The sequence below is a fragment of the Nerophis lumbriciformis genome, linkage group LG30 (assembly GCF_033978685.3).
Source record: "Nerophis lumbriciformis linkage group LG30, RoL_Nlum_v2.1, whole genome shotgun sequence".
Classification (NCBI taxonomy): Eukaryota; Metazoa; Chordata; class Actinopteri; order Syngnathiformes; family Syngnathidae; genus Nerophis; species Nerophis lumbriciformis.
The window spans coordinates 27,030,087-27,052,920 of NC_084577.2; the positions used below are offsets into that span (position 1 = coordinate 27,030,087).

General features: G+C 38.6%; 1 protein-coding gene across 2 annotated transcripts in view; it reads right to left on the reverse strand.

Annotated features, from left to right (window-relative positions):
• Nucleotides 1-22,834, reverse strand: part of fam168a (family with sequence similarity 168 member A) — a 60,870-nt gene that overhangs the window by 6,533 nt on the left and 31,503 nt on the right. The window contains exons 2-6 of one of the 2 annotated variants that reach the window (XM_061925854.1): nucleotides 16,115-16,223; nucleotides 15,666-15,757; nucleotides 12,567-12,647; nucleotides 3,521-3,666; nucleotides 2,917-3,103 (exon numbers count right to left, since the gene is read on the reverse strand). In XM_061925854.1, coding sequence (XP_061781838.1) covers nucleotides 2,917-3,103; nucleotides 3,521-3,666; nucleotides 12,567-12,647; nucleotides 15,666-15,757; nucleotides 16,115-16,176 — 568 coding nt within the window. In that variant the 5' untranslated portion in view covers nucleotides 16,177-16,223. The remainder of the gene's footprint in view (nucleotides 1-2,916; nucleotides 3,104-3,520; nucleotides 3,667-12,566; nucleotides 12,648-15,665; nucleotides 15,758-16,114; nucleotides 16,224-22,834) is intronic. The other variant, XM_061925855.1, reaches the window with a different exon arrangement.

The window sequence follows — 22,834 nt, forward strand, 5'->3', positions numbered from 1 at the left end:
TCGGAGGGTGTAACAACACGAACAGGGACGGATTCAAGTTGCACCAGTGGCCCAAAGATGCGAAAGTGGCAAGAAATTGGACGTTTGTTCCGCACACTTTACCGACGAAAGCTATGCTACGACAGAGATGGCAAGAATGTGTGGATATCCTGCGACACTCAAAGCAGATGCATTTCCAACCATAAAGTCAAAGAAATCTGCCGCCAGACCCCCATTGAATCTGCCGGAGTGTGTCAGCAATTCAGGGACAAAGGACCTCGGTAGCACGGCAAGCAATGGCGGCAGTTTGTTCCCGCAGACGAGCGAGCTAAACCCCCTGGATGTCTTGGCTCACACCGTCCCTTATGCCACCGAAGATGATCAAGAGAAGAATATTGACCCTAGCTTCCCTGGCCTGGTGACATCAACTCCAAAACTGGACAAATCAGCTTTCAGGAAAAGAGAGCAGATGAGGGTATGTCTACAGAATATATTAATTGATGAAAACTGGGCTGTCTGCACTCTCAAAGTGCATGTTGTTGCCAAATGTATTTCATATGCTGTAAACCTAGTTCATAGTTGTTAGTTTCCTTTAATGCCAAACAAACACATACCAATCGTTGGTTAGAAGGCGATCGCCGAATTCGTCCTCGCTTTCTCCCGTGTCGCTGGCTGTCGTGTCGTTTTCCTCGGTTTCGCTTGCATACGGTTCAAACCGATATGGCTCAATAGCTTCAGTTTCTTCTTCAATTTGGTTTTCGCTACCTGCCTCCACACTACAACCATCCGTTTCAATACATTCATAATCTGTTGAATCGCTTAAGCCGCTGAAATCCGAGTCTGAATCCGAGCTAATGTCACTATAGCTTGCTGTTCTTTCCGCCATGTTTGTTTGTGTTGGCATCACTATGTGACGTCACAGGAAAATGGACGGGTGTTTATAACGATGGTTAAAATCAGGCACTTTGAAGCTTTTTTTAGGGATATTGCGTGATGGGTAAAATTTTGAAAAAAGCTTCAAAAAATAAAATAAGCCACTGGGAACTGATTTTTAATGGTTTTAACCCTTCTGAAATTGTGATAATGTTCCCCATTAATGGACACAATACTTACTAACATTTTTCTTTCTAGGAAACTTTATTTAGAAAATGTTCAGATTCCCAAGGCCCGACCAAAAGCTTTCAATTTTTAATCTGTCATTATAAAGACATAAGGACATACCCTAACCGCAATATATATCGATATCGTTTTATGGCCCAGCCCTAATGAGAAGTAAAAAAGGTTACAAATATATGAGGATTATCTGCAAGGCAAATCAGCTATTTGTTATTCATCATTTCTTTCTTGTAATTTAAGACCGCTAATTCTCTTGGAGATCATACCTGCCAACTTTTGAAATCAGAAAAACCTAGTAGCCAGGGTCCAGTGGCCACAGGCCCCGGTAGGTCCAGGACAAAGTCCTGGTGGGGGGTTCAGGCTTCGCCCCCCGACGCAAAATGATTATTAGCATTCAGACAGGTTAAAATGTTGCTAAAACCATCACTTTTCTATCAGTCACAGTGACTTTTCAAAACAAAAATATTACAGCAAAAATCATATGGGTTGATTGACATGTTTATTCTGTAAGCTAACTTCAATAGTTTGAAATTATTTTGACAGTTAATGCCAGTTATCCTGTCAACCTTTCACAAGACTTCAATTTGTTAATTGAAAGTATAAACACTTTTTACAGTAAACAAATGGTAAAACAGTACTAAACAATTCCATTAAAAAAAAAATTGGTGTCATTATTAACTTTCTGTCCAAGCTTGTATAATCTACTGCCTTGTTCAATTGTAAAAAATATTCTGTGCCTAAAATTCAATTTCTATCACAATTATCATACTGTAAACATGGTAAGCTAACTTCATTAAAATTAATAGTCCTGTCAATAGCATGGAATTACAATTCAAATGTAGTTTTTTTGTAAGCCTTTCAAAAGAATTCAAAATATGAAAAATTCATGAAAATTAATTTAAGCCATCAGACACTTGAAAAGTGGCACATCACATCTCTAATGTAATCATTTGAACTTTTCAACAGAAATAGCACTGCAAAAATATTAAGGACATACTTCTGTATTTTGGTAGTTATGCTGTCAACATTTAACAAGATTTCTTCAACTTGGACTTGAAAGCATAAATAGTATAAACCCTTTTAACAGTATAACAGTACTAAACAATTCCAATAGATAACATTGGTGTCATTACCTTTTTGTGGCTAAAATCCGAAAAACGTTGAAAGTTTTCCACTTGTATCGCTAGCAACGGCATTAGACTTGTGTTTTTTTGTCCCAACGTGGTCTTTTACATCGCTAATTCCTCTGTGTCCGATCGAAAAATCTTGTCTGCACAAGGTGCAATTCGCGTAGTTTTCACCCTTTTTGGAACGGATAATTATTCCCGGATAGGCTTTTGAATATTCTTCACGGAATGACTGCAGTTTTCTTTTCGGTTTAAGACTCGTATGCGATTTTTCTCCGGCTGATTCCATGATCGTTCGCTCGTTTGGAAACAATGACAACAGGTGCCTTGTGCTTGGCAGCGGTGCTATAAATAGCCTCGCGGAATGGCTCGATAGGAAGTTATGGGAAGCAGGTCGAATGTCATTGTTGTTACGCGATTTCGTGAATAAAACTTAAAAAAAAAAAAAAATTTTTTAATGAATGAAAAACCGTATTTTTTATCACTGCAACCGTAACCCGGAATAGGTTGATGAAAACCGTACTAATTACGGGAAAACCGGAGTAGTTGGCAGGTATGGGAGATGAATAAAGTGTTTATCTAAGTATAGTGAACTGCTGAAACACAATTTAAATAGATTTTTTTATTAACACGTCCATTTAGAGCTTTGGATGTCAGGTAACAAAACACAGCAATAGAACAAAAATAGTCTTACCTGCACTCATGGCCATGGTTGTCCCGGCGACCATCCCCATGGCAGCCATGCCGTTGTTGCGAGGAGCAGGTACAGGGACCGGGGCCGGGTAGAGGGCCGTGGAGGGAATGCTGTTTGGCTGCACCACGGTGGTGTGGTGGATCACGTGCGGCTGAGCGGCGTACACGGGCTGGGTGTAGTACGCACCCTGCGGGGGCAGGAAAGGCTCCATGAGGCGTTGGTACATTTTAGCACACACTAAATAAAGCAACTCATATATTTTCTGTTGTGCTTTAAATCTGAGTAAGTAGATGCCTGAGACTACATTTACACTGCAGGCCAAAGTGAACCAATTTGGCTTTTTTTTATTTTTTAAATCTGACTTTTTCATGCTGACTGTAGTAAAATGTGATCTTTATCAGACTATAGTATAAACAGGCACAGGCCCCAATGTGGCCTCAACGTTACTTGCATTCGATAAAGTAAACACAAACGTTGACAGACTCCGTAAATGAACGAGGAAGTCGCTACTACTTTGCAGAATAAAACTTTGAAAATGAGGGTTTTTAACGTGAAAATAAATTGACACAGCACCAAGTAACTTCATAACATGCATCATCCTTACCTGCGTGTACAAGTTCTGCTGTGGGTAGGCACTGCGGATGGGGTACATAGCCGTCGGGTACGGGGTGGGGGTGGGGGTGTAGGGAGGAGGGGCTCCATTAGACTGAGTCGGGGGCACCTTGTAAGGGGTGCCCGCTGCAGTATATCCTACAGAATGGGAGAAAAGCAAAGCAGCAACTGTTACACTGCAAAAAATGACATCTAAGTAAGATGAAATATCTCAAATAAGGGTGATATTTGCTTATTTTCTGCCTGATAAGATAGTTCTTGTCAGATTTTATGTTAGAGTGTTTTACTTGTTTTAAGGGTTTTTGGTCCTAAATGATCTCAGTAAGATATTACAGCTTGTTGCTGAGATTTGATGACCTATATTGAGTAAAACATGCTTGAAACTAGAATATCAAGTGTTGCAAAGCTGTGTCATCAACACTCACAAGTATAAAACTACTTTTTTAAAGTAATCATTTCTTATTTCAAGCATGACAAAAAAAATCATGACTTTGACACAATTGTGTCTCATAATTAAAACGGATGACAGCCAAATGGACTTTGCTGTTTTGTTTTCAATGAAAAAATAGAAAATACGTACTCATAAAGTAGTACAGTTGGCACAGTACAGTAAACTGACAGTTCATATTTAAACATTTAACATTTCTAACAATTTTGAACAGAAATAGTTCATGCACATTCAGATAAATTCTTCAAAATTACAATTAAAACATTTTTGGCCAGGGGCCGGGCTGTATATATGCACACTAATTGACTGAAAGAGCACGCACTTGATGCGATGATGTCATGTTATCGATGGAAAAATGCATTTTTAGACAATATGATTTGCCTGAGCGGCTAGGAGACCCTGAGAGTAACAAGCGCTTGACTTGTTGCCTTTCCATTAACAACAATAAATTAGTTTTTAGTGTAAGTTTGCTGGTTTCAAAAAATCATGATGCCGAGCGCATATCATGATGTCAAGATAATGGCACTAGCATTTACTTCATTTAAGAATATTTTTCAACATATTGAGAAAAAAAGGTCTCTTTTTTTCTACCAAGAAAAGTGCACTTGTTATTAGTGAGAATATACTTATTTTAAGGTATTTTTGGGTTCGTTGAGGTTAGCTAATTTTACTTGTTTTGGAAAATCTTGACAAGCCAAATTTTCTTGTTCTATTAGCAGATAATTTTGCTTAGTTCAAATAAAATACCCCTAATTTTTGTATTTGTTTTTCTTGTTTTTGAACACTGACTTTTTGCAGTGTAGAGCAAAGCAATTGATTTCACACAGTATCTCATACAGTTCCACAACTATACTATTTTTTTTAATCCCATGGGGCCAAAGAAAGTTGCAAGTGCTAGCACCTTGATAAAGAAGTTGAGAAACACTACTGAATTGAAGAATTAACTCGTAACAAAGTACAAAGATTGGCTCTCTATATCTTCCTCCTTTTCAGTTCATTGCAGTTTTTGTCGACAAGATTCTGTTATCCATCCATCCATCCATCCATCCATCTTCTTCCACTTATCCGAGGTCGGGTCGCGGGGGCAGCAGCCTAAGCAGGGAAGTCCAGACTTCACTCTCCCCAGCCACTTTGTCCAGCTCCTCCCAGGGGATCCCGAAGCGTTCCCAGAACAGCCGGGAGACATAGTCTTCCCAACATGTCCTGGGTCTTCCCCGTGGCCTCCTACCGGTCGGACATGCCCTAAACACCTCCCTAGGGAGGCGTTCGGGTGGCATCCTGACCAGATGCCCAAACCACCTCATCTGGCTCCTCTCCATGTGGAGGAGTAGCGGCTTTACTTTGAGTTCCTCCCGGATGACAGAGCTTCTCACCCTATCTCTAAGGGAGAGCCCACCTCATTTGGGCCGCTTGTACCCGTGATCTTGTCCTTTCGGTCATAACCCAAAGCTCATGACCATAGGTGAGGATGGGAACGTAGCTCGACCGGTAAATTGAGAGCTTTGCCTTCCGGCTCAGCTCCTTCTTCACCACAACGGATCGATACAGCGTCCGCATTACTGAAGACGTCGCACCGTCTCACGATCCACTCTTCCCTCACTCGTGAACAAGACTCCTAGATACTTGAACTCCTCCACTTGGGGCAAGATCTCCTCCCCAACCCGGAGATGGCACGCCACCTTTTTCCGGGCGAGAACCATGGACTCGGACTTGGAGGTGAAGACTCTGTTATTTGAGTTACTATTCCTTACACAGAAAAATGACTTAGGCTTCCGGACAAATTGTTTTTTTGTCCGACCTACTAACGAAAACCGAGGTATCACTTTACAGACAACTTATTTACTTTAAATGAAATGACTAATCCTAAACCTAACCCTAAACCTAACCCTAACCCCAACCCTCTAACCTACTCAGTGGCATAGTGGTTAGGTTAGGTTGTGAGTTCAAACCCTGGCCGAGTCATACCAAAGACTATGAAAATGGGACCCATTACCTCCCTGCTTGGCACTCAGCATCAAGGGTTGGAATTGGGGGTTAAATCACCAAAAATGATTCCCAGGCGCAGCCACCACTGCTGCTCACTGCTCCCCTCACCTCCCAGGGGGTGAACAAGGGGATGGGTCAAATGCAGAGGACACATTTCACCACACCTAGTGTGTGTGTGACAATCATTGGTACTTTAACCCTAACTCTTTAACCCTAACCCTAACCCACCCCAACCCTTGGCCCTAACCCTTTTTCTTTATGCTTAACCCTAACTCTAACTCTAAACCTAACGCACCCCAACCCTTAGCCATAACCCTACCCCTTTTACTTTATGCCTAACCTTAACCCCAACCCCAACCCTAAAACCCTAACCAACCCTAAAACCCTAACCCACCCCAACCCTTAGCCCTAACCAACTCTTTCTTTATGCCTAACCCTAACCCTTTATGCCTAACCCTAACCCCAACCTTAACACACCCTAACCCTTAGCCCTGACCTTTTTTCTTTATGCCTAACCCTAACCTTAACCCACCCCAACCCTTAGCCCTAACCAACGCTCTTTCCCTATGCCTAACCCTAACCCCAACCCCAACCCTAGCCCCAACCCTAACCCTAACCCTAACCCACCCCAACCCTTAGGGTGAACAAGGGGATGGGTCAAATGCAGAGGACACATTTCACCACACCTAGTGTAGGTGTGACAATCATTGGTACTTTAACCCTAACCCTTTAACCCTAACCCACCCCAACCCTTGGCCCTAACCCTACCCCTTTTTCTTTATGCTTAACCCTAACTCTAACTCTAAACCTAACGCACCCCAACCCTTAGCCATAACCCTACCCCTTTTACTTTATGCCTAACCCTAACCTCAACCCCAACCCTAAAACCCTAACCCACAGCCCTAACCAACTCTTTCTTTATGCCTAACCCTAACCCTTTATACCTACCCCTAACCCTAACCCCAACCCCAACCCTAACACACCCTAACCCTTAGCCCTAACCTTTTTTCTTTATGCCTAACCCTAACCTTAACCCACCCCAACCCTTAGCCCTAACCAACTCTCTTTCTCCATGCCTAACCCTAACCCCAACCCCAACCCTAGCCCCAACCCTAGCCCCAACCCTAACCTTAACCCTAACCCCAACCCTAACCCACCCCAACCCTTAGCCCTAACCAACTCTTTTTACTTTATGCCTAACCCTAACCTTAACCCTAACCCTAACCCCAACCCTCTGACACTAACCCTCTAACCCATTCGGGATCTTTCTGTGTGGAGTTTGCATGTTCTTCCGTGACTGCGTGGGTTCCCTGCGGGTGTGTGTGAATGTTGTCTGTCTATCTGTGTTGGCTCTGGGATGAGGTGGCCTCTTGTCCAGGGTGTACGCCACCTTCCGCCCAAATGCAGCTGAGATAGGCTCCAGCACCCCCCCCCCCCCCCCCCCCCACGACCCCAAAAAGTACAAGCGGTAGAAAATGGATGGATGGATGGACTCAATGTGACCTAGTAAAATGGAAAAATGTGAAATATACATCGGAATTGAATCGCTTATTTGCCAGACACGACGGACAAACGGACATACATGGAACAGTTTTCATGCGTTTAAAAAGAGTGTATTTTCTGAAGAAACCTGCAAATGTGGAGCACTTTGATTCTTCACAATATAACATTGCATATTAGAAATAGGACATTTATGGTCAGGCATACAAGTAAGGCAGCACTGAAGCAAGGCATGCACTGGCTGAGTGATATTTTACAGATAAGTACTACACCGTCATGACAGGCTGTGGGATGTAGTAACAGTGACTGGCCACTCGGGGGAGCTTGAAGGTTAAACGTTCCTCACCAGGGAACAAAGAGATACAAGCTGCTGTGTGTGTGTGTGTGTGTGTGTGTGTGTGTGTGTGTGTGTGCGCGTGTGTGTGTACATATACATTCCCATCTCGTACATGCGTTGCATTGTTAGTATGTGTTGAGTCTTTAATGTTACGTGAAAATGACGGTATTGACAGAAACGTTTACATCGTAGATAAATTGTATCGACTTGCAGTATATTCACGGCTCCCTCCATTTACTCTTATTGTGTACCAGTATGGAACAAAGCCAGGTGTGCTTTGCAATACCTTTGCAAGACAATGATAAACAACATGGTAACTACAAAGGCTTTCAACGTTGGAAAAGGGAATACTCGGAAGAAAACAGATTATTTTATTGTTGCACAAACATATAATGTGCAAATCAATAGTCTCACAATTAATTAGTTGTGTGTTTGTGGGAGTGTTTGGTACTAAACATGCACCCAAAGAGCAATCCATTAAATATGGGAGATGATTCGGAATAAAATATTGATTTATGGAAAATTGAAACAGAGTTTTGCGACTTCACATAATTTTTTAGGCTATGTTTTATATGTACAGTACTAGTCTATTATAAAGTGGTGATTACAATACATACATAAATAGAGCTATTCAACAGGGAGACTACTGTTTTTCATGTTAAAGAGCTGCACTTTTTTGGGAACTGATTACTATTAACAACCTCTCTGTAAGACAAGAACACATCTTTTGTGTGTTTTTTTAATGCATTCTAAGTCGTAAAATATGGCGAGTACGAGGTGGCTAACAATGCAGCTAATGAGAGTACACTATTCTGCACATAAAGCCCTGGGGAAAAAAACATCGAAAACCCACCATTTACATGTCAAGACCTAAATATTAACAGTGTTGTTTGTGCTATGGCGCCATCTTTCAAACAAGTTTGCATTGTGCTGCATTGCCCTGCTGTTTAGACTGAGCTTTCTGTTGGAATAATTGTAAGTTATCACAAAAGAAACGTTGTATTATGAATGCTGTCTTTCGAGGCCTAACAAAAGGAAGAAGGCTCGTGAAACGCCACTGTGATTTCAACACGGACAGATGGCAGGATCTGCTCAACTTCCAGAGGAACTCTCTTTGAAGTGTTAAACGAACTCTCTCTGAAATATTTAACAAACTCTCTTCCAACTATTTGGTAACCGAGGTCAACGCTATTTACGACCCGCTGCCCTCTTGAAGTTGCTGTGGTCAGGAGACGGGAGGGGTTATCCATTGTCCTCCAACACCTGCCCCAGCTGGATCCAGGAAGAGCCCAAGCCCGAGAAATCCTCTTCTTGGTCTTCAAAGCGACCGAAAACAATGACTGTTTTACATACTTCCCATTCCTGCTGTGACATGTGTTGGTGCGTGAACATTGAACATCTGAATAAAAGAGGAGACGAAAATCTTCTTCGTCAGAGCGTGGTGCAGGACTGTACAGAGAGTGCAGTGGCCATGTCTCTCCTCAATATTGAGTCCAAATTGAATTCTGTCTCTGTTTGATTCCTTGCCTTTTGTCTTGTTTAATAGATGTCCTCAGTGTTTGAACGTGACACTTTCAACTGGAAGTACAAGTGCCATTCCGTCTTCTAGCCATCCATAGCATTGCTACTCATATGGATCATTTATTTATCACTCTACGCAACATTAGTCAGTATTACAATACAAACCAAAACAATTCTAACTTACTAAACTGTCCCGTGTGATGTCTGTAGGAGTGTTTTCATGCTTATTTGTACGTGCTATCGTAATGTATTGAAGCTAGCGTTGTTAGCATCATTCATGATCTCTATGTAAGACAAGAACACATATGTTTTTGTTTTTTTTATGCATTCTAAGTCGTAAAATACGGCCAGAACGAGGTGGCTAACAATGCAGCTAAGATAAGCCCTCTAAAAAACATCCAAAAACCGACAACAATACTCTATTTACAAGTCGTGACTTGAACATTGACCTAGTATTAGCATTATTGTTAAATGTGTCCCGTGAAAAACCGTCTGATCGGACTACTCTAATAACTAAAGTTCCTTGGGTGAATAATGTAAACTCACTACACCGGTATTTTTTTAGCACTTACATAGCGAGTCTACTGACAGATATAAGTTAGAACTTTAAGCTACTTTATAATAGAAATGGCAACAGCGGAGGATGAATGTCCCACAACAAGAGGATAGAGAAAAAGAAGAAACTTATTGACTACGGTGTCGGCACGGACTACAATGGCGGACGTGCGCAAATTTTCAGGACTTATGCAGATCTCAAATACAGATTAGCAGGTACCAGAACGTCTTGCATCTTGCCCCAAGTGGAGGAGTTCAAGTACCTCGGAGTCTTGTTCACGAGTGAGGGAAGAGTGGATCGTGAGATCGACAGGCGGATTGGTGCGGCGTCTTCAGTAATGCGGACGCTGTATCAATCCGTTGTGGTGAAGAAGGAGCTGAGCCGGAAGGCAAAGCTCTCAATTTACCGGTCGATCTACGTTCCCATCCTCACCTATGGTCATGAGCTTTGGGTTATGACCGAAAGGACAAGATCACGGGTACAAGCGGCCCAAATTAGTTTCCTCCGCCGGGTGGCGGGGCTCTCCCTTAGAGATAGGGTGAGAAGCTCTGCCATCCGGGAGGAGCTCAAAGTAAAGCCGCTGCTCCTCCACATGGAGAGGAGCCAGATGAGGTGGTTCGGGCATCTGGTCAGGATGCCACCCGAACGCCTCCCTAGGGAGGTGTTTAGGGCACGTCCGACCGGTAGGAGGCCGCGGGGAAGACCCAGGACACGTTGGAAAGACTATGTCTCCCGGCTGGCCTGGGAACGCCTCGGGGTCCCACAGGAAGAGCTGGACCAAGTGGCTGGGGAGAGGGAAGTCTGGGCTTCCCTGCTTAGGCTGCTGCCCCCGCGACCCGACCTCGGATAAGCGGAAGAAGATGGATGGATGGATGGAAGGTACCAGAACGTAAGAATAGTTGAAATGTGCGTGTTGTATGTAAATACCGCTCATCAGCAGTGCGTCTTATAATCCGGTGCGCCCTATGGTCCGTAAAAATACGGTAAACTGAAAAACTTTATTTTATTGTTTTTTTCCCCACCGTCTTATTTTAATTTATTGTTACTATTATAATTGTACTTGTTTGTCACTAATTTATATCTGGTTGTGATTCTAAATGATATGTTATATTTAAAGTTGAATTTTTGTGATACAATTTAATGATTTAAATGTCAATCAAAATAATCGGGTTTATCATTTTTGCCAGTATCCTACAGTTGCCTGCAGTAGAACACACCCAAGGCTCCTGTGTCGGGTTGAGCAAGTGTAAAGGTGAATATATGATGTTATTTCTTGTTTAGAGGGTTCCAATCAGGGCCGGCCCGTGGCATAGGCCGTATAGGCAAATGCTAAGGGCGCCGTCCATCAGGGGGCGCCACGCCAGTGCCACAAATGTGGGAGAAAAAAAAAAAAAAGAAGTTGGTACTATTATTTTTAAATACAAAAAATAATCCCACGTTAATTAAAATGCAAAGTAAAGCCTATTTAATAGAAATATTATTTGTTACAACATTAAGCCCCCCCCCCCGCACGGTGCGCCCCCTCCCTTCCCGTATCATGACTCTTTTTGGACGTCACCACATCAAAAAATCAACACAAGATGTCAAAACGGCCAAAACTGTCAGGTACCCAGGGAAGAAAAAAGACAAAAGAAAAGGAGGAGAAACGAGAAAAGACAGAGGTAGCAGGTAGGTAGCCTACATGAAATTATTTGTCTGTTACAGAATGTGATAGTAACCTGGCTTTTTAGCATTAAGCTAATGTTACATGATTCGGCAATTGCTAATCAATAAATAGCGAGTTCTGTTTTAACGTCGGGTTAATATTGTGGAGGGGGCTAAATTGTTATGGAAAATAATAATGTAACGTTAGGTAATTACAGTACTCCCACCTTACATTCCTCAGGGACATTTGTATAAGATATTTTAAGCAGGTGTTTTTTGTTTACATTGTTATTGCCTTCTGGTTAGCTAATGTTTGCCCTGCAGGTAATAGTCACTTTTCCACCCCTTTATATATTAGGTATAGTTGTAAGTAAAAAAAAAAGGTCAAAGACAAAGTTGTAACAAATAATATTTCTATTAAATAGGCTTTACTTTGCATTTTAATTAACGTGGGATTATTTTTTGTATTTAAAAATAATAGTACCAACTTTATTTTTATTTTTTTTCTCCAACATTTGTGGCACTGGCGTGGCGCCCCCTGATGGACGGCGCCCTTAGCATTTGCCTATACGGCCTATGCCACGGGCCGTCCCTGGGTATAGTTGTAAGTAAAAAAAAAAGGTCAAAGACAAAGCTATTCGGTTTCTTGTGAGTATATACACTTCACTGCCGATGTGGGGGGGGCGCCACCTAAAATCTTGCCTAGGGCGCCAGATTGGTTAGGGCCGGGCCTGGTTCCAATGATGTTAAACATATTAAAAAAAACTCATTTATAGTCTGTGAAAATACTTCACAAAATGATTTTACAACTGGTACCAATTAGCCGTATTAAACAAGAGACAACTGTACATAAAACCATTTTTGTATGCTCTATGAAAATATTCAACGCGATTATAAGGGACGACTGTATTGTGATTATTTTGAAAAACCACAATATTTTTATTTATTTAGTATTTCCGAAGGTGAACCCTCTACTACTTAAATCTCATTTATCCTCCAGCCATCTTTTTGTGGAGTCTGTGATTAGTGTGTGGGACGGGACTCACCAGGTGGATACCCAGGACTTCCTGTTTGATAGAGGTTTGGCGTATATGTGGGTGCCGTAGTCGGATAACCCCCTGGATAGCCTGTTGGACAGCAATGAGAAAGATATTCACACAAACTGGGAGTCACATAAAAACTGACACACAGGGTATTATTTTTTTAAGAGTTGTAGTTGCGCTTTCAAGAGTATTTACACTAGGGCGGTGTTTCTTAACCATAGGGCCCAGGTCCGTCGTGGGGCCGCCAAAAATATCTCTTTTTCAGCTGTGGTCCGTATGGCCATCAGCAGTACTAAGTTGTAATACACTATTCCACCACTTGTGGCAGTAATTTACAATATCAAACAATCAGAAGAAGTCTGGAGCTAAAGTCATAGAGATGTTTGTAAAGCGCAAAAATTATGACTAAAGTGGTGACGCTGTATGATTTAATTCACACTTTAATTTTATTGACAGTTTAGTTAAAAAAAACATTCATTATCAATTTTATTTATTTTAGCCCAACATTATTGATGGTAAAAAAAAAAATTTCCGTCCCTTCTTATGCAGTATATTTGGTTAGTACTTATTTTTCTAATCAGCCTGACCTAAGTCTAAGGTTTATGTGTCAAATAAAAAATATTTGTGATTAAAAAAATATTTCATATCATTTAACAAGTTAAAGTCCCAACGATTGTCACATACACACTAGGTGTGGTGAAATGATCCTCTGCATTTGATCCATCCCCATGTTCACCTCCTGGGAGGTGAGGGGAGCAGTGAGCAACAGCGGTGGCCACGCTCGGGAATCATTCTGGTGATTTAACCCAAAATTCCAACCCTTGATGCAAGGGTTGGAAGTGGGGGTTAGATTCACAAGGTTAGATATAATTATTGAATATGACTAAAAACAACAGTAATATTACTAATTTAGTAAATTTGAGTGGGCCCCGGACCCCTCTGTAATGGAAAAGCTGAGCCCCGTGGTCAAAAAGGTTTAGAACTAGGGCACGAGGGTTACAAGTATTAATCGGTTAATTTTATTAGAAAAATGCTTAGATTTACATTCTGTTGTTTCAATTAATAATTTAATGAGAGTAACTCATGAAAATGTATCAAATCTAGATTGCATAAAATAAAGTAAAACTAGTTGAATAGAAAGTAAATATGGTAAAAGGTGAGTGGCAGGTAAAATAAGTTAAATACAAGGTAAAAAAATAAATTAAAACAGGTAAACGGAGGGTAAAATAGGTAAATTGAAGGTAAACAAAATGTAAAAGAAGGACTATAGACGGTCAAAAAATGTAAATAAAGTCAAATAAGGAATATAGAAGGTAAAATATGTTAAAGAGAAGGTAATAGACATGAAAAATAGAAGTTAATAGAAATGAAAAATGCTAAATTGAAAGTAAATAAAATGTAAAAGAAGGACTATAGAAGGTAAATAAAATGTAAAAGGACTATAGAAGGTAAAATAAGTTAAATAGAAGGTAATAGAAATAAAAAAAGGTAAATTGAAGGTAAATAAAATGTAAAAGAAGGACTATAGAAGGGCAAATAAGGTAAATAAAAAGTAAAAGAAGGAATATAGAAGGTAAAATAAGTTAAATAGAAGGTAAAATAAGTTAAATAGAAGGTAATAGAAATTAAAAAATGTCAATTGAAGGTAAATAAAATATAAAAGAAGGACTATAGACGGTCAAATAAGGTAAATAGAAGGTAAAATAAGGTACCGGTAAATAGAAGGTAAAAACAAAAGCTAAAGTAAGTTAAATAAAGAGTAAAAGAAGGAATATAGATGATAAAAGAAACTTAAACAAGACAAAAGACAGTCAAAGAAGGTAGACAGAAGGTAAAATAAGTTAAATAGAAGGTAATAGAAATGAAAAAAGGTAAATTGAAGGTAAATAAAATGTAAAAGAAGGACTATAGAAGGTAAAATAAGTTAAATAGAAGGTAATAGAAATAAAAAAAAAAGGTAAATTGAAGGTAAATAAAATGTAAAAGGACTATAGAAGGGCAAATAAGGTAAATAAAAAGTAAAAGAAGGAATATAGAAGGTAAAATAAGTTAAATAGAAGGTAAAATAAGTTAAATAGAAGGTAATAGAAATGAAAAAAGGTAAATTGAAGGTAAATAAAATGTAAAATAAGGACTATAGACGGTCAAATAAGGTAAATAGAAGGTAAAATAAGGTACCGGTAAATAGAAAGTAAAAACAAAAGGTAAAGTAAGTTAAATAAAGAATAAAAGAAGGAATATAGATAATAGAAGCTTAAACAAGGCAAAAGACAATCAAAGAAGGTAGACAGAAGGTAAAATAAGTTAAATAGAAGGTAATAGAAATGAAAAAAGGTAAATTGAAGGTAAATAAAATGTAAAAGAAGTACTATAGAAGGTAAAATAAGTTAAATAGAAGGTAAAATAAGTTAAATAGAAGGTAATAGAAATGAAAAAAGGTAAATTGAAGGTAAATAAAATGTAAAATAAGGACTATAGACGGTCAAATAAGGTAAATAGAAGGTAAAATAAGGTACCGGTAAATAGAAAGTAAAAACAAAAGGTAAAGTAAGTTAAATAAAGAATAAAAGAAGGAATATAGATGATAATAGAAGCTTAAACAAGGCAAAAGACAATCAAAGAAGGTAGACAGAAGGTAAAAGAAGTTAAATAGAAGGTAAAATAAGGTAAATACAAGTAAAGAAAAACAAATATACATATAAAACAAGGTAAAAGACAGTTAAAGAAGGTAATGAATGTCATGGCAAGTACAACAATCTTTATTTAAACTATTTTCCCTAAAAGGCTGAGGCTAAAAAGTGTGTTTTATCTGATTACTTGATCGATCAAACAAACTAATCCATAAATGACTAAAATAATCTACAGCTGCAGTCCTAGAGACCGTTTTACCAAAAGTAAACACAGCCAGCCGTGTGGCAACAAGCAGAATGTATGACAACCATCACAGAGTTTCAAGACATTTCAGGACATGGGGCACAGAGTAGGACTCCATCTCTTGCCACCAATTGCAATAATAACCAGTTTTGACCGTACAAATGCCAACTAAGGATGTGTATTACATCCATCCACTAGAAAAACATGTTTTTGGTGTGTGTATCTTGCCTGCAAAGGCCATGTTTTTGGGGTTTCCATAGGGGGCGCCAGGCTGGACAGGGCTGTAGACAGGATTCATGGCTGCAGACAACCTGTTTTTGCTGGAAGAGTGGGGGGGAAAAAGACTTAAGAAAGGGTAAAAGACCACAAAAGTCAAAAAGTGCAGGGGGAGGAGAAGACACAGATCATAACCAATACATTGTTTGGATTATTAGGTGCACACCACCTGAGATTGGTATGGCAACATAAGACAGGAACAACCTCCCATCAAGTGTGGTCAAAAGCATCTATTTAAAGGCAAAGTGATGCGGTAAAGCGGCAGGGTTTGATCTCCTGTGGCGCGGTGAAGACACATGAACCACTCCAGACCTTCTTTGTACTTACCGCAATAAAGACAACGTGTGTGTGTGTGTGTGTGTGTGTGTGTGTGTGCGAGTGTGCAGATGCGTGCCGCGTACCTCTTGTGCGTGTCTGGTTGATACATGAAACTGAATTTGTCTGTGGGATGCCCGCTCGCCATTTCTTGCTGTATGCAAATGAGGAAGGAGTGGGAGTGGATATGCAAATCTGAAATTAAAACAGTGAGAGGTCATGATTACAACGAACACAGAAGGGCAAAATAAATAAATAAAAGTCAAATGCAAGGCAAAGAAAAAGAGCAACAGAAAAGCAAGCGTCAGTGCAAAGAGCGAATGGTTAAGTGAGAGACGGCGTGTCGGAGTGAGCGAGTGGGAGCCAAAATGCATTCATTACCTCTTAATTCATGACTAAAACAAGTATTCAAGTGTTCCCTTTTCCATGGGTTGATTCCCCACTAACCTAGTATTCACTCGCACTCGCTTCAGTGTTGCAACCAAAGCTGACAATTGTTGGCAGACTTCAGACCTTTAACCATTTTGATTTTGATCTTTGGCCTCACATCGGCCGTATGGCGTCACGTTATATGCTCACCTTTTGAATTTGTTATGGCTGAGTGCTGAAATTAAATCTGACCTTTAACCCCTGAGCGCAGCCTGCTGAATTCCTAACCCTTTTTAAGTGTGTGATGTTTTATTGAAGTTCTGATATTATAGTTAGCATCCCAGCAGTGTTAACATACCTGCCAACTTTTGAAATCAGAAAAACCTAGTAGCCAGGGTCCAGGGGCCGCAGGCCCCGGTAGATCCAGGACAAAGTCCTCGGGTGGGGTTCAGTGGAGAAGCCCCCCGACGCAAAATGATTATTAGCATTCAGACAGGTTAAAATGTTGCTAAAACCATCACTTTTCTATCAGTCACAGTGACTTTTCAAAACAAAAATATTACAGCAAAAATCATATGGTTTGATTGACATGTTTATTCTGTAAGCTAACTTCAATAGTTTGAAATTATTTTGACAGTTAATGCCAGTTATCCTGTCAACCTTTCACAAGACTTCAATTTGTTAATTGAAAGTATAAACAGTATAAACACTTTTTACAGTAAACAAATGGTAAAACAGTACTAAACAATTCCATTAAAAAAAAATTGGTGTCATTATTAACTTTCTGTCCAAGCTTGTATAATCTACTGCCTTGTTCAATTGTAAAAAATATTCTGTGCCTAAAATTCACATTTCTATCACAATTATCATACTGTAAACATGGTAAGCTAACTTCATTAAAATTAATAGTCCTGTCAATAGCATGGAATTACAATTCAAATGTAGTTTTTTTTTGTAAGCCTTTCAAAAGAATTCAAAATATGAAAAATTAATGAAAATTAATTTAAGCCATCAGACACTTGAAAAGTGGCACATCACATCTCTAATGTAATCATTTTAACTTTTCAACAGAAAAAGCACTGCAAAAATATTAAGGACATACTTCTGTATTTTGGTAGTTATGCTGTCAACATTTAACAAGATTTCTTCAACTTGGACTTGAAAGCATAAATAGTATAAACACTTTTAACAGTATAACAGTACTAAACAATTCCAATAGATAACATTGGTGTCATTACCTTTTTGTGGCTAAAATCCAAATGTATCCAAAGAATCTGTTTGGGCGACGAAAAACGTTGAAAGTTTTCCACTTGTATCGCTAGCAACGGCATTAGACTTGTGTTTTTTTGTCCCAACGTGGTCTTTTACATCGCTAATTCCTCCGTGTCCGATCGAAAAATCTTGTCCGCACAAGGTGCAATTCGCGTAGTTTTCACCCTTTTTGGAACGGATAATTATTCCCGGATAGGCTTTTGAATATTCTTCACGGAATGACTGCAGTTTTCTTTTCGGTTTAAGACTCGTTTGCGATTTTTCTCCGGCTGATTCCATGATCGTTCGCTCGTTTGGAAACAATGGCAACTGGTGCCTCGTGCTTGGCAGCGGTGCTATAAATAGCCTCGCGCATGGCATTTGGAATGGTTCGATAGGAAGTTACGGGAAGCAGTGTCGATTGTCATTATGCGATTTCGTGAATAAAACTTTAAAAAAAAAAAATTAATTTAATGAATGAAAAACCGTATTTTTTATCACTGCAACCGTAACCCGGAATAGGTTGATGAAAACCGTACTAATTACGGGAAAACCGGAGTAGTTGGCAGGTATGTGTTAAGTAGGTGAATAGCACCTGGATGCTAATTGAGTAAGCTACTGGAGCTAACCTGCACAAACAGGTTAAAGCAGGCCCGGGCAATTATTTTGACTCGGGGGGCCAAATTTAGAGGGAAAAAATGTGTCTGTGTATTTTTAGGAACACTTATACAAAAACTCACAATAATGTCTGAATGCTAAAAACGTTATGGAATTTAAAAATTTTTTTACTGAATAAGACACAGAATGTACATGTCAATAAAGAATGTGGGATTTACAATATTAACTATGAACGATAAAACACTGAATATTGACAACATATGAACGTCACACTCCCTCTCCATCGACATATTTTACAATCAAGCGAAACGCAACAAAAATGCAACAAACATCGAAATATGAACGCGAAGGGTAAAAAAACCCCACCTCCAATCTGATACATCTAATATATCACTAGGCTTTAGAACTTTCTTGTAAAAATCTCCTTCCGCGTCTGTCCCTGACACCCACATTTCAGGCTGGCACTCTGTGGAAACGCTCCCCACCCACACTGCTTGGTGCCTCGTCTGAGCTGCTGTGACTTAGATTACCATAACAACTAATGACATTACCATAGTATCTAAATAGATTACTATAGTAACTAGAATATCATGGAAAAGCGCAGATTCCAACCATTGAAATACTTTGTATAGTTCAAGACTTACGCTCATTTAAAAACTTTACTGCACATCATAATGGCAGCTACAGCTTCCATCTTAAAGATCTAAAAAATGTATTTGGGAATGTCCATTAGGCCAGATTGAAAAGCTTAACGGGCCGCATGTTTTTTGCCCAGGTATGGGTTAAAGACGACAGGTTAATACCCCTTATGGCTGCCACTGTTTCTATAATCATTCAGCATATATGTCTATAAGATGCAGACAATGTCTTGTTTTATTCCTTTAGATGACAGAATAATAATAAAGTGTAATTGTGTGTTTCTTCAAAGTCTACAATTCAAGTTGAGTATATCTGATGACTGTGTTCTGTGAGCAGACAACCAGAGTGGTTAATATTTACCATTTTCACAGTTTAATACCCAACTCTACGTGTTCCCGCTGACTCAAAACCACGTTATAATGGGACTCATTCGGGGAGGGGAGTTCCTTTGTTTTGCGTCCACGGCCAATTATGCAAATTGGACTATAACAATCGACCAGGCGTGACAATGGGACTGCAGTTCTGTGGGAGAAACTGCACACACATCGACGCTTGGCATTGCCTACTTTTGTCACCGTATTTCAACTTGTCATACTTTTTAGCAACAAAACGATTAAAGGGGCTGACGCGCTTGCTTCCTGGTGTGTTTTAAGCGTTATATCCTGCCCTTTTACAACTTTCGGTACATAATGGAAAAAACTGCGTCCATATAGGCATGGGCTAACAAACAAATTTTGCTCGATATATAGCCGTAAACGTTATTGTCAACATTATTTTGACACCAAATTAACCACTGATGAAATGATAATACATAACAATGTATACCCTTTTAAATGAAATAAACTTGTATTTTTAATATATTTTAACATTGAAAAAAAAAAAAAAAGATTTTCAAGGCAAAAACTGATTTTCAAAGCAAAAACTGATTTTCAAGGCAAAAACTGATTTTCAAAGCAAAAACTGATTTTCAAGGTAAAAGTTGATTTTCAAGGCAAAAACTGATTTAAGGCAAAAACTGATTTAAGGCAAAAACTGATTTTCAAGGCAAAAAACTGATTTTCAAGGCAAAAACTGATTTTCAAGGCAAAAGTTGATTTTCAAGGCAAAAACTGATTTTCAAGGCAAAAACTGATTTTCAAGGCAAAAACTGATTTTCAAGGTAAAAAACTGATTTAAGGCAAAAACTGATTTTCAAGGCAAAAAACTGATTTTCAAGGCAAAAACTGATTGTCAAGGTAAAAGTTGATTTTCAAGGTAAAAGTTGATTTTCAAGGCAAAAATTCATTTTCAAGGCAAAAAAAATGATTTTCAAGGTAAAAACTGATTTAAGGCAAAAACTGATTTTCAAGGTAAAAGTTGATTTTCAAGGCAAAAACTGATTTTCAAGGTAAAAACTGATTTCCAAGGTAAAAACTGATTTCCAAGGTAAAAACTGATTTCCAAGGGAGAAGTTGATTTTCAAGGTAAAAACTGATTTTATATTTTTAATATATTTTAACATTGTAAATGGAATGCAAACTCTTAAATATCAAAGTTTTAAGATTTAAGGCAAAAACTGATTTTCAAGGTAAAAGTTGATTTTCAAGGCAAAAACTGATTTTCAAGGCAAAAAACTGATTTTCAAGGCAAAAAACTGATTTTCAAGGCAAAAAACTGATTTTCAAGGCAAAAACTGATTTTCAAGGTAAACATTTATTTAAGGCAAAAAACTGATTTTCAAGGTAAAAACTTATTTAAGGCAAAAACTGATTTTCAAGACAAAAACTGATTTTCAAGGCAAAAAACTGATTTTCAAGGTAAAAGTTGATTTTCAAGGCAAAAACTGATTTTCAAGGTAAAAGTTGATTTTCAAGGCAAAAACTGATTTTCAAGGTAAAAGTTGATTTTCAAGGCAAAAACTGATTTTTAAGGCAAACACTGATTTTCAAGGCAAAAACTGATTTTCAAGGTAAAAGTTGATTTTCAAGGCAAAAACTGATTTAAGGCAAAAAACTGATTTTCAAGGCAAAAACTGATTTTCAAGGCAAAAACTGATTTTCAAGGCAAAAACTGATTTTCAAGGTAAAAATTGATTTTCAAGGCAAAAACTGATTTTCAAGGCAAAAACTGATTTTCAAGGTAAAAGTTGATTTTCAAGGCAAAAACTAATTTAAGGCAAAAACTGATTTTCAAGGCAAAAAAACTGTTTTTCAAGGCAAAAAAACTGTTTTTCAAGGCAAAAAACAGATTTTCAGGGCAAAAAACAGATTTTCAGGGCAAAAAACAGATTTTCAAGGCAAAAACAGATTTTCAAGGCAAAAACTGATTTTCAAGGCAAAAACTGATTTTCAAGGTAAAAACTGATTTCCAAGGTAAAAACTGATTTCCAAGGTAAAAACTGATTTTCAAGGTAAAAACTGATTTTATATTTTAATATATTTTAACATTGCAAACTCTTAAATATCAAAGTTCAATCAAATGAATACATAATACAAATGAAATATACTCGGTCAGTAAAATGTTGCACTTGAATAAAAATCACAACCAAAAGCAATAAAATAGGTTCTGTCTCTGTTAAGGAGGGGGTAGGGGACCCTCAAATATACACAAGCAACACAATACCAAACTAGCTAAATTAAGTTAAGACCAAAATGATCATTATTATTGTGGTATTGTTGAATGTGCTCATAAAGTACACCACCAAAATAAATATGTTTTCTCTGCCAAGAAAGTATAACACTTCATAAGAGCCATACTATTTTGTGTTTAAATATGATTATCTCCTTCCATTTTATTTGTATACGCTTTAGAATGTTTTTTTTTTTAATGGATTTCCATAAGTTTATGGAAGTTATCAATCATTTGGGAGTTTTACAGTGGTTATCATTACTGTTTACGTGCATGTAGTACAAACGCCCACAACTGCTGCTAGGAGTGACCCCCCCTTTTAATAGCTCGGTTGGCAGAGTGGCCGTGCCAGTAACTTGAGGGTTCCAGGTTCGATCCCCGCTTCTGCCATCCTAGTCACTGCCGTTGTGTCCTTGGGCAAGACACTTTACCCACCTGTTCCAAGTGCCACCCACACTGGTTTAAAAAAAGAAATAATTGGAACTTAGATATTGGGTTTCACAATGTAAAGCACTTTGAGTCACTAGAGAAAAGCGCTATATAAATATAATTCACTTCACTTTGCCACTTGAAGCCAGCGATTAGCGCTGTGGAAAGGTTACCGACTAAATCTTAATTTATCGTTCGGTTAATTGCCTTACCGACTATCGGACCAGGCATACATGTGTAGTTAGCTAATGACAGCGATTTGGTTAATTAACTTTGGCTATTTTTGAATGCATAGCAAATTATTTAATTAATATTTGCTTCTCTGGGTTCACGAGAGAATTTGTCACGCATCAGACAAATTCCTCAGACCAACAAGCAATTTTGACTTTTCTATCCGTTTTCCTGTGTGTAGTGTAGGGCTGCAACCAACAACTAATTTGATCATCCATTAATCTGTCGATTATTACTTCGATTAATCGATTAATAATCGGATAAAAGAGACAAACTACATTTCTATCCTTTCCAGTATTTTATTGGAAAAAAAAAACCAGCATACTGGAACCATACTTATTTTGATTATTGTTTCTCAGCTGTTTGTAAATAAATAGAGGTTTATTTTTTTTTTAAATAGATAGCATAGATCCAACGAATCGATGACTAAATTAATCACCAACTATTTTTATAATCGATTTTAATCGATTAGTTGTTGCAGCCCTTGTGTAGTGTTTTAGTTTTTGTCTTGCGCTCCTATTTTGGTGGCTTTTCCTCTTTTTTGGTATTTTCCTGCAGCAGTTTCATGTCTTCCTTTGAGCGATATTTCTACTTTTTTTTAGCAATCAAGAATATTTCAGTTGTTTTTATCCTTCTTTGTGGGGACATTGCTGATTGTCATG